The sequence below is a fragment of the Alosa alosa genome, chromosome 20 (genome assembly GCF_017589495.1).
Source record: "Alosa alosa isolate M-15738 ecotype Scorff River chromosome 20, AALO_Geno_1.1, whole genome shotgun sequence".
Lineage (NCBI taxonomy): Eukaryota > Metazoa > Chordata > Actinopteri > Clupeiformes > Clupeidae > Alosa > Alosa alosa.
Genome location: NC_063208.1, coordinates 16,002,796 through 16,018,263, shown reverse-complemented (window position 1 = coordinate 16,018,263; position 15,468 = coordinate 16,002,796). Strand labels below are relative to the sequence as shown.

The window sequence follows — 15,468 nt, the reverse complement described above, 5'->3', positions numbered from 1 at the left end:
CGTCTGTGGCGCAGCCTCTTTACCTCCACTTCCATTCTTCCCTCCCCTCCACCCATTCTCCACTCGTCTGTGTATGTGTGTGTGTGTGTGTGTGTGTGTGTGCGTGTGCGTGCATGTCTGCGTGCGTGCGTGCGTGCGTGTGTGTTTTCTTTTGGGCTGAGACCGTTTTGGTCATTTTCTGGAGATGGGATTAGGACAGCTCCTGATTCAGTATCATACCTCATGTTTATGCATAAACGACATTTCCATGGTGAGTGGGAAGGAGAAGCCGGCATCACTTACTACAATATCTACCACTAATTCGCCCATTCACTCTAAATGGAGCCATGCAGTATAACCATTGAGTCTGCCATTATATTATCTCAAAACAGGCCATCATTTCTCCTTATTGATCTGTTTACTATGACTACGTCTATTCACACTAGTTCTTATTAGTCATAGCTCTGCAGTTCTATTGTTATATATATACAATTGTACAGTTTTTAACTGAATAATAATATGTGTCGCTGTCAGTCACTGACAGGTGCTTTCCTCTCAGGTTCTGCATACCTAAAGTTAAAGGTGAAGTTACTCAACCTTTTTTGATCATTTTCTGTGTAAGGTCCAGTGGTGTAGTCTACTGTACGTGATACACAGGACTACGCAGTATACCCACTTAAAAAGCATCACCATCTCAGTACACCCACAACATAGGCAAGGATAGGTATTAACATTTGCTAACTAGACTACATCTCAGTATACCCACTACAGCTAACTAGACTACACCAAGGTCCAAGCTCTCCATCTGCTTGGACATCCTGGCTCTGTAATGTCCACCCAATCTGCCCTCCTACAAGCACTATTCACTTGCTTGCACACTTTCTCTGCAGGGGAAGAAGGATACGTGAAAGCATGAATCAATGCTCGGAAATGGCAGCCGCTGCCCAACCCCCCCTCACTCTATCTCTCTCCACGATAGCAATATCTCAGAAGAGTGTTATTTAAAAGCATTTCCTGTGCACGAGTGCGTTACTTTTTAAATGGCAGGTAAAAAGTGCTTGAGTCAGATTGGGCAATTAACCTGTTTTTATCCCCCACTGCTCCCAGCCAGGAAGGAGACTGCACTGCGCTCCAACTCAGCTCATTTAGCTTTCATTTGCGGCTCACGGAGTAAAGGCCTAGGAAACGCAAAAATAAAGACGTTGCAGGATATCACACTTGACACAGCCCGAGACAGCCATTAGCAACCTGTGGACCTTGATAAGTCTACTTTAATAGGTGTATGATGTAGACTGTGTATGTTCGCCTTTTGAGAGAAGCCATTGTGAACATGTGTTTCTCAAATATGGCATTTGGATGTGGGATGTTATTATTACACTAATGGGTCGTAGGTTGTATAAGGATAATTCTGCCAGTGAAGACACTGCATACAGTGATCTTGAAGGTATCTTGTGTTTGCTTTGTCCAATAGGAGCGTCTGTTGCTGTCCTTGCTCCCTGCCCACATTGCCAGGGTGATGAAGGCGGAGATTATCCAGAGGCTTAAAGGTCCCAACTTTGGCCAGGCGGAGAACACTAACAATTTCCACAATCTCTATGTGCAGAGACACACCAATGTCAGGTGAGCGACTCCTGTAAAACACGATCAGATCTCACTCTCTTGCACCCAAGGAAATCATTAGCAGACAGTGGCTAATGTGTAGCATTTTCAATGAGAGGTGGGAAAATATATTGAGTATCAAAGCATCGCAATATTCTTGGCACAATATATCGTGGCACCAAGTATCGCAATATTTATTCTTTTAATATTATTATTAACTAGCCTGACGTAGTCATACTCAATTCTAGTCAGAATATGAGTCTGATACTGCTCCATTGGGATGTAATTATGGGGCGTGTTTCAACCGATACAGGGGGGGAATGCCTCTGCACTCAATTAGATAGACCTAACCAATCAGAGCAACGAAATAGCTTACCGTGAGGCGTAGGAAGAAAACACACGAACCATCCTTCTTCTCCACAAATTCCTTAACATTGTTTTCTGGTCTTTTGTAAAAGTTAGTGCCGTCAACTCCTAGCCTACAACACTCATTAGCGAAATCTAAGAGATACGTAATAGGGTAGGCTATTAGGAAAAAACTGATAGTCTATATCCCCTCTGTTTTTAAAAATAATTTTGTTGAACACAGATATGCTACCAACATGTTAAACAGCTGGGAAAGGCTGTCGCAAATCCCTCGAACAGGTGGTCAATCAGAGATTTCAAATGAACGAGGGAACATGTCACAATGCAACAGCGCTGTTTTCCCTTGATGAAAGTGAAACCACAAATTTTCCCACATCTCAACTTTGGCCAAAGTTTTCAGAAATAATCGTTTTCAGTGATAAAACCTCATTAAATAAAATGCATTTTCCAAATGGGGGTCTTAAAAGCCATGTATACTTCTAGCCACAGCGTTTTTGTTTCAAACATAAGCCTAATCTAAGCGTGCTCAGATGACGTGATAGACCAGGCGCTATTGCTCACCTGTCCATCATCGTAAAGCCCGATTTGATTGGTCCGCCCGATCTGGGGCGAGCATACTTCCTCCACAATGGAGCAATGCCAGACCGAACTTCCCGAACTCAAATGTATTTAAAGTATATATACTCAAATGTATTTAAAGTATATATATATATATATATATATATATATATATATATATATATATATATATATATATATATATATATATATATATATGCTTTAAATTTCTTCACCATTGTGTCAAACAGATTAATTTAACACAGGAGAAAGTGGACTAATTAAATATAGTTTATTACAACACAGATCTTTCGGTATCGACATAAGAGTGACATGACACTGTCATAAATGTGTCATAAACAAGTCATAAACATTTATGACATAATGCTTCTGTTATTAAGTGACATTCTGTTTTTGTCATAACAAGTTAGGCTTAGGGTTAGAGTTAGGGTTAGGGTTAGGATTAGGGTTAGAGTTTAGGATTAGGATTAGGGTTAGGGTTCATGTGTCATGAGAGTGTCATGTGTTCATGACAGTGTCATATCACTATTATGTCGATACTGTCAAGTAAAGTGTTACCGATCTTTCTTACCCTGGGAATCCAGAGTTCTCGCGGAAGCATTTGCACAGTAAGAGACTCTGGCAATGAGTAATGATGCACGTAACTTTTGCCCCTTGCATCGCGGGGAATCAATCACATCTGTGTATCTGATATAGGCGGGCCAGAGGCGAGCTAAACAGATGACAGTCGTAGTGTTATCCAATTGCGTCAATGTCCGGAATCAGTCAGTTAACATTGGTCGTATAGTTATCCAATTGCGTGCAGTGAGATGTTCAAATGCATGCTTGGTGCCACCCCTTGAGTTGATGACCTCTTGGGCCATTACATTATTCGTGGCCAGACCCTTCTTTCAGATTTGGGTCTGGAATCTCCAGGCCATATCTTTCTGTTAATTTGTCTTAAATCATAAATCATCAGATTACATGAATACAGCTCACTTGACACACTCCAGTGAACTTTATGATAATGGAGAGTAGATTTGAGATTTGAGAACTGGCTGCATTAGCTTAAAGACCATGCACCATTGTTGTTATCATATATGGAGCCAAATATCACCCAATATTCAAAATCCCTCTGTTTGTTAAAAATGAAAATCCACCACATTTATCCTAATTTACAATATTCCACCAAATGGGACCATCGCTGCCATACATTGACTCCTCCTCAGATCCCATGTGAAACTCCTAATTAAACACAGCAGAGACAAAGAAACATTTAGGATAAACAAATTCACCACAGTCCGTTTCCATTACTGATCAGAGTTCTTCCAAAAAGGTAGTTTGAACAACCCTCCTGTCTCACAAAATTGTTATTTCAGACGCCTATCAAGATTTTTTCAGCTTCTCTCTTGGGGTCCAATATTTTTCTTGAACAAAGGACAGATTTCACGGAGGATACAGAGCTGAATAAATAAGCTCTCATCAGACTGAAGGACAGTGAGTCCTTCTTGATTTTGAAATAATACCTATCTGCTTCAAAGCTCTTCACTTGGGCGGTAATATCTTTTTCATCATGCTCAAAATGTGGCAGGGAGGGTGGAGAGGGAATAGGGGCGGAGTGACAACACACTGCTCATTATAAAGGCCTGTTTTGGTGTTTGTGTGTGTGTGTGTGTGTGTGTGTGTGTGTGTGTGTGTGTGTGCGCGCACACTCTGTTTTGGTCTTTCAGGCTCAGATTGTTGTCTTCTGTGACCTCCATGGTAATGATGGCTCTCTTGAGTATCCTTCTATCCCTGAAGAAGAGCTTCAGCTCTGTAATTTACTTAGGATGTGATAAGTCTTGAAGCCAAGCGTAGGACAGGACAGGGTCCTTACATAGACATGATAAAGTCTTGGTAAGACTTTATAATAAGATGCCACAATAAATAGCAAACTAGTCATTACCTAACCCTTTGTTAATATTTGTAAATTGTTACTAAAATATCTATTTGGCACAAGTTAATAGTTACACCATAGTTACTGTGTGAGGACTGCAATGAAATTGTGTTTGTAAAGATGTAAAGTGCATATTGGACATTGGGGAGGGATTATTGAGGGATTAGGGAGGTGGGTTGTGGCTTAGGCTGTGTAGAGATTGTGTGTGAGTGTTGGGGTGGTGGGTGTTTGGATTGTGGGGGCAATAAAGACAGAAAACTATTAACTTGTGCCAAATATATATTTTAGTAACAATTTACAAATATTAACAAAGGGATAGGTAATGACTAGTTTGCTATTTATTTTGGCACCTTATTATAAAGTGTTACCAAAGTCTTTGTGTGTGTGTGCGTGTGTGTTTTTGTGAGTTGTGCTTGACAATGCCTTGCAGTCAGGTGGTTTCAAGGGTTTTTGAACATTCTAACAAAAGATTCTAAAATTCCAGGTTGAATTCAGTGAACACAGTGTGATGGTACATGCTAGTTAATGAGAGAGAGAGAGAGAGAGAGAGAGAGAGAGACAGAGTGATCTCTGAGCTTGAGACATTTTTCACACATTGGAAATAATTAGCTTTATACATCTGGAAATGACAAAGTATCTTTGAGTATTTTTGAGGGTTTGACTAGGCTACCAATCATTTGACGATAAATGACACATCACCCAAGTGCATGGAACATTCACTAATATCTTTAAATATTACATAGCCAGCTGTCACCAAGCACTTGGAGAGCTTCTGCAATATTCCAGCTTTTTTCCAATATTGTCTTTTTTATCTCTCCTGTGTGTCTGTGGATTTGTCTGGCCACAGCATTTTGTATGCGGATATAGTTGGCTTCACGCGTCTCGCCAGCGACTGTTCCCCTGGAGAACTCGTTCACATGCTCAACGAGCTCTTCGGCAAGTTTGACCAGATTGCAAAGGTACCACTGCACACTCTCTCCACTCTCCCTTATTCTTTATCAATGTCTCTCGAGATTTTTTTTTATTAAAGTCGAATTTGATTTTGTATGTTTAAATTGTGTTTTCGGTTGTTTAAATGTCAGTGTCTACCACAGTATTGTCTGCGAAGAGTAAACCATAAAAAATGGGTGTCCTTTGCATGGTTTCCTCTCCTCTCCTTTAATTGAATTTCTGCACTTTTCCCCTTCCTCAAGTCTTTCATTGTCCTCATATTTCCAGATGTAAAACAACAACTAGCCTGCTTGGTCAGTGAATCAGAGGATGGTGAAGTGAAATTATCGTCCTGACAATGTCCAGCCAGACAAATTATTGGCACGGGGTGATTTCAGTCCCTTTTTGTCCATTATCACCTTGCAACGTCAGTAGATGCTGTGAGGCGATGATTACTTTCATTGTCATATATTTGTATGAGTATTCACGGGTGATCGATTTCTTTCGATTTTATGTCAGAGAAAACTGGAGGTAGAGCTAGATCGATAAGAGCATGATGATTTCTTGTCTAGTTTCATTCTACCCAGGTCTATCCAAATAAGGGGCCTCGATTGAAATTATTTACCTCATTGCTTTCAGGAGCCCAGCCATACATATTGTGCCTGTTTTACACTACAGATAATAATAATAAATTCTGCAATTCTCTTCACGAATGTAGCTGTTCAGTTTCCTGTTGTCATCAAAACTGTACCAAAACCATGCCCTCTCCTTTTCCGTTGCGGGCTTCAGGAGAATGACTGCATGCGGATTAAGATCCTGGGGGACTGTTACTACTGTGTGTCGGGCCTGCCGGAGTCTCTTCCCCACCACGCCAACAACTGTGTGAAGATGGGTCTGGAGATGTGTGAGGCCATCAAGTAAATCCCACACTTTCATTCTTCTTGTTTTCCTCTTTCTTCTTTTCCTCCGACACCATCACACCATCCACCTGTTTCATCAATAACTCCACCTGTCTCGTCATCAACAACACTCCCTGTTCAGTCTCTCGTTGTTGTAACCCTTTGCCAAACTGACTGTACCCATTTTTCTGTATTTTTCCATGTTTCTGCTGCTTTTTCTAGCCTATTCTCACTTTCATCCCCTTTATTCTCTCTCTCTGTCTCTGCCTTCGCTTTGAACAGAGAATATGCCCTGTCTCTTTTCCCCACCCCTATCACTCTTTCGCTCCCTCTCCCTCCATCTCTTTCTCTCTCTCCCTCTTTCTTGTCTCTGTTTGCCCTTTGAACACATATTACATGCCCTATTTCATCTTTTTCCCACGCTCTGTCTTTCCGCCTCCTTCACCTCCACCTTCCTCCCCTCCTCCGTCTGCCTCCGTCTTATTTCACACAGGCACACAAAGTCCATTTAAGGGTGTGACTGAGGTGCCGGTGTACTCGCCCCCTATTTTGTGACATGCCGAGCAAAATTCTTGATGGAGCCGCTGGTGTTCAGCTTCCCGAAATAATGTGATTGTCACTCACACATACACACGCACACACAATCATGCACATTGCACACGGACACGCACACAAACACACACACACACACACACACACATGCACATGCATACACACACACACACACACACACACACACAAACAAGGATGGCGAGCTCACATCAATACACTCGGGGACTTTCAAACACACATACAAACCCACACCCTCTCACTCACTCTCACACACACACACACACACACACACACACACACACACACACACAGACTGTGTGTATGATTGATGGGCTCAGCCATGTGGAGGCTTCAGTGTAAACACAATATGAAATCAAGATGATAAGGTGATCCGCACACAGCTGGGAGCGCATGGTTGGCTGGGGGCCCCCGGTGCAGAGCAAACACTAACTGCCGCCAGGCGCATCACGCCCAGCGCTGATATTTACACTGTTGCCTCATTAGCGTACGGCAGCCTTATTTTTAGTAGAGAGGAGATATGAGAGAATGTCACAGTGGCTGCCAAGTCATGACAGATTATATGAGAAAATTTCATTTCACAGAGATACTCCTCTCCCTCTCTTTCTCTCTCTCTCACTTTCTCTCTCTCTCAATCTTTCTCTCGCATTCCTTAGGAAGGTGAGGGACGCCACTGGAGTGGACATCAACATGCGTGTCGGGGTGCATTCTGGGAATGTCCTGTGCGGCGTCATCGGCCTCCAGAAGTGGCAGTACGACGTGTGGTCACATGATGTGACGCTGGCCAATCACATGGAGGCTGGAGGTGTGCCAGGGTACGTGCCACGCACAAAACAATGCCATGTGCAGTCGACGTTACCGGTCAGGTGAAAGTGTCCCCAGTGGTCAGTACTGGTGATCAGGTGATCTCATAAAAGATTTAGTCTTGCTGCACTGTGTTTGTTAGCTGGTGAAAGCTGTTATACCAGTCCCTACAAGAGAAGGGGCTTCCCTCTCTATCTTCAAAAGCCTCCTGAAGACCCAATTAGACATGCTTAATCTAACACTTACCACTAGACTATCCCTCTTCTCCTTCCCTTGACTCAACTGGGGCAGCCGTGGCCTACTTCAAGCCTACGGGCTTGAAACCATGGTTCGAATTACGGGGGTTATTGGGAGGGTCCGACCCCCCTAGATGAGACTTGGACTCCCCCAAAAGGGATGAAAATAATAATTTGGGGGCTACTGAAAGAATGTAATAAAAAATGTAATGTTCCAATATTGCATGTAATTAAATGCAGTATTACCATCACATACCAACAATTCAGGATATAATCTAATGAAATACGATTTTCAACCCTCACTCCCATTGGGCTGTACCATTTCTCTGGTACGTTCAGACTGTATTGTTATGATATAATACTGAATTAAAACAAATGCACAGTGTAGGCTGCAAAAGCCTGATATATGAATGGGTTAACAAGCGGTGGCCAACTGGCCATACATTTGTCTAATATTTCACTGCCTTTGTAACATAGTGATAGCCAACCTTAGAAAAACATTGAGTAGCAAGACCGCTATGGTTTAACCGTAGGTCTCCCTTCCACTCAGCGGCCATGACCATCGCTGCTGCTTAGCTTAAAAATCAGGCCTACAATCACACGCCATAGGAGGAGTTTCATAGATATACTGACACGGGGAGAGGTTTAATGAGGCGATTTATCATTTTGTGCAATTTCATTCTTAATGTCTTAACAAGAGGGAATTAGCACTAATATTCAGGGAATTTCGCATGTAGATTAGTGGTTCTCAACCTTTTTTACGCAAATGCCCATACATCCATAATTGCAACGTTACCTGCAGTTTGTTTGAAACGCTATGTGAACGTATAATAATCAATTGGACGTGAAATGTCTTTCCTCGTTGCCATTATTAGAGATCAGCCTTTCTTAAAAGCGAATTGCTGCACAAATGTTTTGTGATATAACACCAGGCGCACAATGCACTAGACTAGGCTACATGATATAAAATGCCTAGGCTAAACAACGTGAAGATATTTGTTTTCCAAATGTTTTCCATTTTTTTATTTGCTTGATGTTTTGCAGGCTTAGGCTATCCAAGAAAAACGAACCAAAGGCTGGCCTTGTATTAGGCTAGGTGAACTTGGCTATTAAACGGGAGACTTTCTGTGGCCCATCTGTAAACAATTCTGGGTCTTAAATTTAAGTTGTATGTTTGCCATTTCCGGGCTATTGCTCTGTATGCATTTCCATGTTTGCATTGCACTGCTATACCAAAAAATATTTGACTGTGGCGCGCAATTTTACGCACGGGACGCACCTTGAAACAGTGTTTACCCAATTTCAACCCTTCCCATAAGATTTAAAGTAAATTGTGCTCGCTAGTATAATTAGTTTCTTTTAACTTGTCGGCCAGCCAGCCAGCCACGGTCATATGACCTATATTTCGAAGGAAAATTGACTGTGAACCACAAGTGTGAAATCATGTGTGTAAGCCTATATAAAATGGAGAGTGACGTCACCAGTCGAAATAGCGGTAGGCTACCCCCCGAAGCTCACGGTATAATTCGAACACTGCTTGAAACCGAAGGGGTTGCCGGTTCGATCCCCGACCAGTAGGAAAAATGTGGGCTGGGGAAGTGATTGAGCACTGCTCTTCCATGCCCACATCCACGGCTGAAGTGACCTTGAGCAAGGCACCTAACCCCTCACTGCTCTGGGTTAGTGTGTGCTTCACCTTTTTGGGGCAGCCGGGGCCTACTGGTTAGCGCTTCGGACTTGTAACCGGAGGGTTGCCGGTTTGAACCCCAACCAGTAGGAACGGCTGGAAGTGCCCTTGAGCAAGGCCCCTAACCCCTCATTGCTCCCCGAGCGCCGCTGTTTTAGCAGGCAGCTCATTGCATCGGGATTAGTGTGTGCTTCACCTCACTGTGTGTTCACTGTGTGCTGAGTGTGTTTCACTAATTCACGGATTGGGATAAATGCAGAGACCAAATTTCCCTCACAGGATCAAAAGAGTATATATACTTATACTTACTTATACTTTGTTTGAACTGTTAGTCGATTCTATACAAATAATGCTTATTGCTGCACTAACATGTCTTTGTTGTACTTGGATTGTTCCCTTTTTGTAAGTTGCTTTGAACAAAAGCTAAATGACTGAATGTGAATGTAATGTTTTATGTCAGAGCCGCCACCTCTTTACTGATTACTGCAGTTTATCTTGAATGATTACTGTAGAACTTGAGAGGGAATAATTGCTGTGTGAGCTGGTTGTTTACTGCCCCTGTTAATAGCTTCCTCTGAAGCTTAACTGGAGAATCACACTGCAACAAATGTTATGATCAATTTCCAGGTAAGATGTGAGTCAATAAACACAGGGGTGGCTGTATTGTTATTGTATTGAGGTGCTGTGCTTGCTACAGTAACTATACCTCACGTTTCAACTGCTGGGTCTGTTGCTCCTCAGTCGGGTTCACATCTCCTCGGTTACCCTGGAGCACCTGAATGGAGCTTACAAAGTGGAGGAGGGCAACGGGCAGCACCGAGACCCATACCTGAAAGAACATGGAGTCGTTACATTCCTGGTTATCAACCCTAAGGTAACGCGTGAAATTATTCACAGTGGATTCACCATTCAGCTGAAAACTGTGTTAAATCCTGATTCATATCCCAACGACAACCGGTCAACCAATTGTGATCAGTGCAAAACCTCTCCAACAAGAGGGTTGAGTTTATAAACAGAGAAAGGTTCAGAAAGATTGCATTTCCAACATTTTTGTAGGATTGTGTAACCAGAGGCTGTACATTACAATTCCTTCACCAGCACCAGTAAGATTATTTATTATTATTTATTCATGTATACAAACTCGTCGGATCTGTCACATATTAATGCAGTGCTGCTTTGGGGCACAATAGTAGCTGTCTCCGGCCTCAGCAGGGACTCTCGCTCATTCACACCCGCAGCTCCCCGCTCTCCATGACTCCCATTTTACGCCTCCGCTCTGCTCCGATCCGCTCCGCGATCGCCTTGGAGCGTTGGGCCTTCGAGTGGGAGGTCCAGTGGCGCCCGAGATAGTCGAGCACTCTCCCACTGCCCACCGGAAAAGGAGCCGCGCGGCGGAGCTTTAGCTCAATTTAGCCCCAACGCCGCCGCTGTATGTAATTAGTGGAATTATTTATAATCTTCTGTGTGGACGCTGATTAGTTAATCGGCGGCTACAGGAGGCTGTCTGTCTCGAGCGTGTCAAGTGCTGGTGTTCTCGGCATTGCACTTGGGGGTGTTAATATGAGTGTTTTATGTGGTTATTCCCTTACACATTCACACACGTGCACGCACGCACGCACACACACACACACACACACACACACACACACACACAAAATGTGTACAAACAAAACACACACACACACACACACACACACACACACACACATGTGTACAAACACACACACACACACTCACAAATATGTCCAAATATATTCACACACACACACACACACACGCACACACGGCCGTCGCCCCCCTCACTTTTGATAAGGAAAAAAAGCCTTATAGGTACGCTAAATAAATAATAACGGTTTACGCTAGCTATGTAAAACTCCCCATTAACAGCATCACATCACTAACCACAGCCATCTAAGACTGCACAATCTCGTATTCACTCGGTTGGATATCTGAAGCCAGTTTGTCTACTAACAACCATCATAAAATAATCCAGGCTACTTGATTATCGTAAATTCTCAAATTATGGCTGGGGTCTTAGGCTGCGCAAAGTACAGCACCTTTATTTGGGGCAGGCTGGTGTTCGAGGCAGGCTTTTTTTATTTATAACCTGCATTTAAACATGCGTTTTGTTTGGAGCGTCATACCGGTAGGCTATCAAAAGCATAACATTTTCGGTTTGGTTTGGGATTTAATTTACTTTTGGACTGTTTGATTATATTGCTAAATGTTGTGACTGATGGGCACTGAAATCTGGGGGGTATTTGATGATTAAATATTACGTTTCATGCAGTTGAAAACGTGTCGGGATTTCCACAGCTGTTTATTGCGAGACACGTTCAGTGTAGGATCCTAAACAAGCTGAGAATTTAGCGGTGTTTAGTCTGCCTGTAAGTAGGCCTAGGTTATAAATATTTGATCATGTATGTTTGGATCATAGACATGATGAACTTTTGTTCATTCATGGGTTCATAAAATACCAACATCCCATGCTGCTTTTAGAGTATTCTACCATTGGCCCAAGTAGCCTAATGTGAAATAAATCTAAAAAAATAAATAAAAGTAGAATTGCACATAGCAAGAAGCTGGTCTGAGGGCAGATCTGGCGTTGTGCTTTGACCATTTTTATCAAAAAATATTTAAAAAAAATAATCAATGGTATTATCTTAATATTTTGGCAAGTTTAAAATATGATGGTCGAAAGTGGGCCAGAAGTGGCGATCCGATATTTGGAAATCTGATCTCACTATGGGTTAATGTTCACAATTTGGTCCCCCTTACTTTCAAAATATCTCCTGCGCCCCTGCACACACCACACTCACACACACACACACACACACACACTCACAAATATGTCCAAACATATTCCCCACACTAGGTGGAGAGGAGGAGTCCCCAGCTGCACTGCCGGCCTCGGCACACGGACGGGGCGAAGATGAGGGCGTCGGTGCGCATGACACGCTACCTGGAGTCCTGGGGGGCGGCCAAGCCATTCGCCAACCTGCACCACCGCGACAGCATGACCAACGAGAACGGCAAGATCAACACCCATGTGAGTCAACACAAGCCTGGCAGCCTACAGACAGAGCATGAACCCAATGGGACTGAACCCAATCAGTTAAATTTCTTATTCAATCATGCATTCATAGACTTGGGCCAATTCACTTGGGAACATTACCCTCACATAAAGACATACAGTACAATACTGAGAAAAAGCGTTTGACATGTTTGGATTAATTCTGTATCATGAGCATTATTTTATATGTTATATATTATTTTATATTAATCAACAATATACAAAGTGCATACAGAATAGGGGTTGGAAATCTAAACATATAGACACACTAATGCAGAAAAAAAAAACATGGCTGTGTTAAGACAAACAAATGCATTTTAAAGGTTTTCTAACTGTTATATAAACCTTGTTGAATTGCTCTTGTGTGTCCATTAGGTTTTGTTTACCACTACTTTTTCATTAAGCTCTGAGTCTGGTGTAACGACTTTCCCTCTCCTTAAGGATGTGCCTGTGGGCCAGTATCAGTTCCAGAGGAGATCGGAGAGGTATGTCCTGCGTGTCTGTCTCATCAGACTTAGAAAGGCAGTTTGATCAAGAGGGCTCTTGTCTGAACAAGCTCTCATCCAACCCTCCAGCAGATGCTAAAGTCTCTCTCTCCTTGTCTTTCTCTCTCTCTCTCTCTCAAAGGACTAAATCGCAGAAGAAGTGGTTTGAAGAGGAGCTGAATGAGAGGATGATCCGCACCATTGACGGAATCAACTCTCAGAAGTAAGTAGAGGAGGGCCACATCATACACTGAGGGGCCAAAAACCGGTCAACATCCATACACAGAAAATCCCTTTTTCACTAAGGCAGAGCCACGTTGTCTACGTGATATACAGGGCTATATGCAGTATACCCAAAGTCCTTTTAGGCAAGTCCCTTCACTCGACGGCCATATTGCAACGCTTTTTGGGCACTCATCGGGCATCCTATTCGGCAGAAATGTGCGTGCGCAAGGTTTCACGACACCAATCTTGCTCCAGCGGCGAGTTCACAACACATGATTGGCATGATGTCTTCACAACACAACATATGATTGGCTCAATGTATTCACATCACACCACATGATTGGCTCAATGTATTCACATGTTGACGTTTTGCCGAGGAAGGGGTGGGATATGTGTAGACAACGGCCATATTGGCGTTACAAACTAGCCCCATGCATTTCTATGGAGGATTTTTTGAGCGCTGTGTCTCCTCATTAGAAAGTCTCTGGTATACCCACTTAAAAAGCATCACCATTTCAGTATACCCACTTAAAACAGACAAGGATAGGTATTAATATTTGGGGTTGATCACAGTACTGTATACCCACTACAGCTAACTAGACTACACCACAGCAGTAAGGTGCATACATTTCACCAGTCTTTGGAGCCACCGTCTTGCTTCCAGTTAGAAAAGCCTGATTCTGATTTGAAGACTGACGATGGGTCATTTGAAAGCGAAAATTACGGAAGGGGTAGCAAAACACTAAAGATGGAATATTCCTACCATTTGAAGTCTTTGTATCAGAAGTCATTGAGTGGCCTCTTCCTATTTCCGTGCTGCATCTTGTGGAATACCAGTTTAGGAGAGGTTGCACAGAACCATCTGCTCTAGAATGGGAAATGTCTGGAGAGAAGAAAATGAAACAAGTTTGAGTAACTTAATTGTTATTAACTTTCATAACCCACTGTCAACCTGGCGTTTCTAAAATGAATGACAAAATATGCTCACTGTAGTGGCAATAGGAAATAGCATCATACCATTAGGAGCAGCTATGCTTGGTGACTGGTGGTTCTGAAGACTATGGGTTGAAGTCACCAGCTCCTGCACCATCCCAGTCTGTAGGTGAAACACAAATGCGTGTTTCACAAAATCCATGCTTGTATTCAGCATGTCGTCTGGCAACTGTAAAAGCAGTTATTATTTTTTTAAATCATATAAAGCTTGAGTGAATAGAGTAGAAAATTTAACCAATTTATCTCAATGAAACTCTCCTTGTCCTAACACTTTGAGACAGAATTCATGCGAAGCTCATGAATCAAATAAACTCAGAATAGTGGTTAATAACTTTGCAATGATAGCTCACATTAACTACAAAAACGTAGCGTTAGCTATTAGGCATGTATTATGTTTATGTTAGCAGCTGCCAAACGTTTTCCTCAAGCAAAAAAAATCGAACGTTACTTACATTTGGTAAGGCGCACTAACGCATGTAATATTATTAATTTCGGACCCCAAACAAACAGGATGTCCATTTCTCTGCATTTCATATAACACCATTTCAAACACTTCATACATTACCTTTCCATACATAAAATCTATCAGCATGCTAACAAACAATCAAACCTCAACTCAAGTAACCTAACGTTAAGTTAATGTTAACAGTTCAGTGACTAAGTCAGTTAACAGTTCACTGCAAGCTTGCTGCTGCTTTGTAATTTAATTGACAAACTTAACATATTGTGACAGCAACAAATCAACGTCCCTTTTACATAATGAAGATAACCAACATAGAGATTTGTGACTCACCAAGAAACTTCTGTGAAGGATGAAACGCTGCCATCGGTTCTTCACGTTAGAATTCTAGCTGATACTTTCGTTAGCCAAATGTATCGGTTCTTCAAGTTAGCTGATACTTCCGTGAGCCTAATGTATCGTTTCTTCACATTAGCAGAGACATTTCTGGTTAGCCAAATGTATTCTTTCTTTCACAGTTCACTGTGTGCTTTAGCTTTCAAGCTTCATAGGTGCATTACTGCCACCAGTTGTTTGGGAATGGAATTGCATCTCTGATCGTCGTTCTCAACAAGTTTGACACTTATTGATGATTGACGGTACAGGGGCCAGTCAGGGGCCAATGAGAT

The 15,468-nt window shown here is 42.4% G+C and overlaps 1 protein-coding gene across 8 annotated transcripts in view; it reads left to right on the top strand.

Annotated features, from left to right (window-relative positions):
- adcy2b (adenylate cyclase 2b (brain)) overlaps positions 1-15,468 on the top strand; it is a 77,697-nt gene that overhangs the window by 41,479 nt on the left and 20,750 nt on the right. For 6 of the 8 annotated variants that reach the window (XM_048229736.1, XM_048229733.1, XM_048229731.1 and 3 more), the window contains 8 exons: positions 1,451-1,599; positions 5,286-5,397; positions 6,158-6,285; positions 7,494-7,652; positions 10,306-10,438; positions 12,440-12,613; positions 13,013-13,122; positions 13,265-13,345. In XM_048229736.1, coding sequence (XP_048085693.1) covers positions 1,451-1,599; positions 5,286-5,397; positions 6,158-6,285; positions 7,494-7,652; positions 10,306-10,438; positions 12,440-12,613; positions 13,013-13,122; positions 13,265-13,345 — 1,046 coding nt within the window. The remainder of the gene's footprint in view (positions 1-1,450; positions 1,600-5,285; positions 5,398-6,157; positions 6,286-7,493; positions 7,653-10,305; positions 10,439-12,439; positions 12,614-13,012; positions 13,123-13,264; positions 13,346-15,468) is intronic. The other 2 variants (XM_048229735.1, XM_048229734.1) reach the window with 1 other exon arrangement.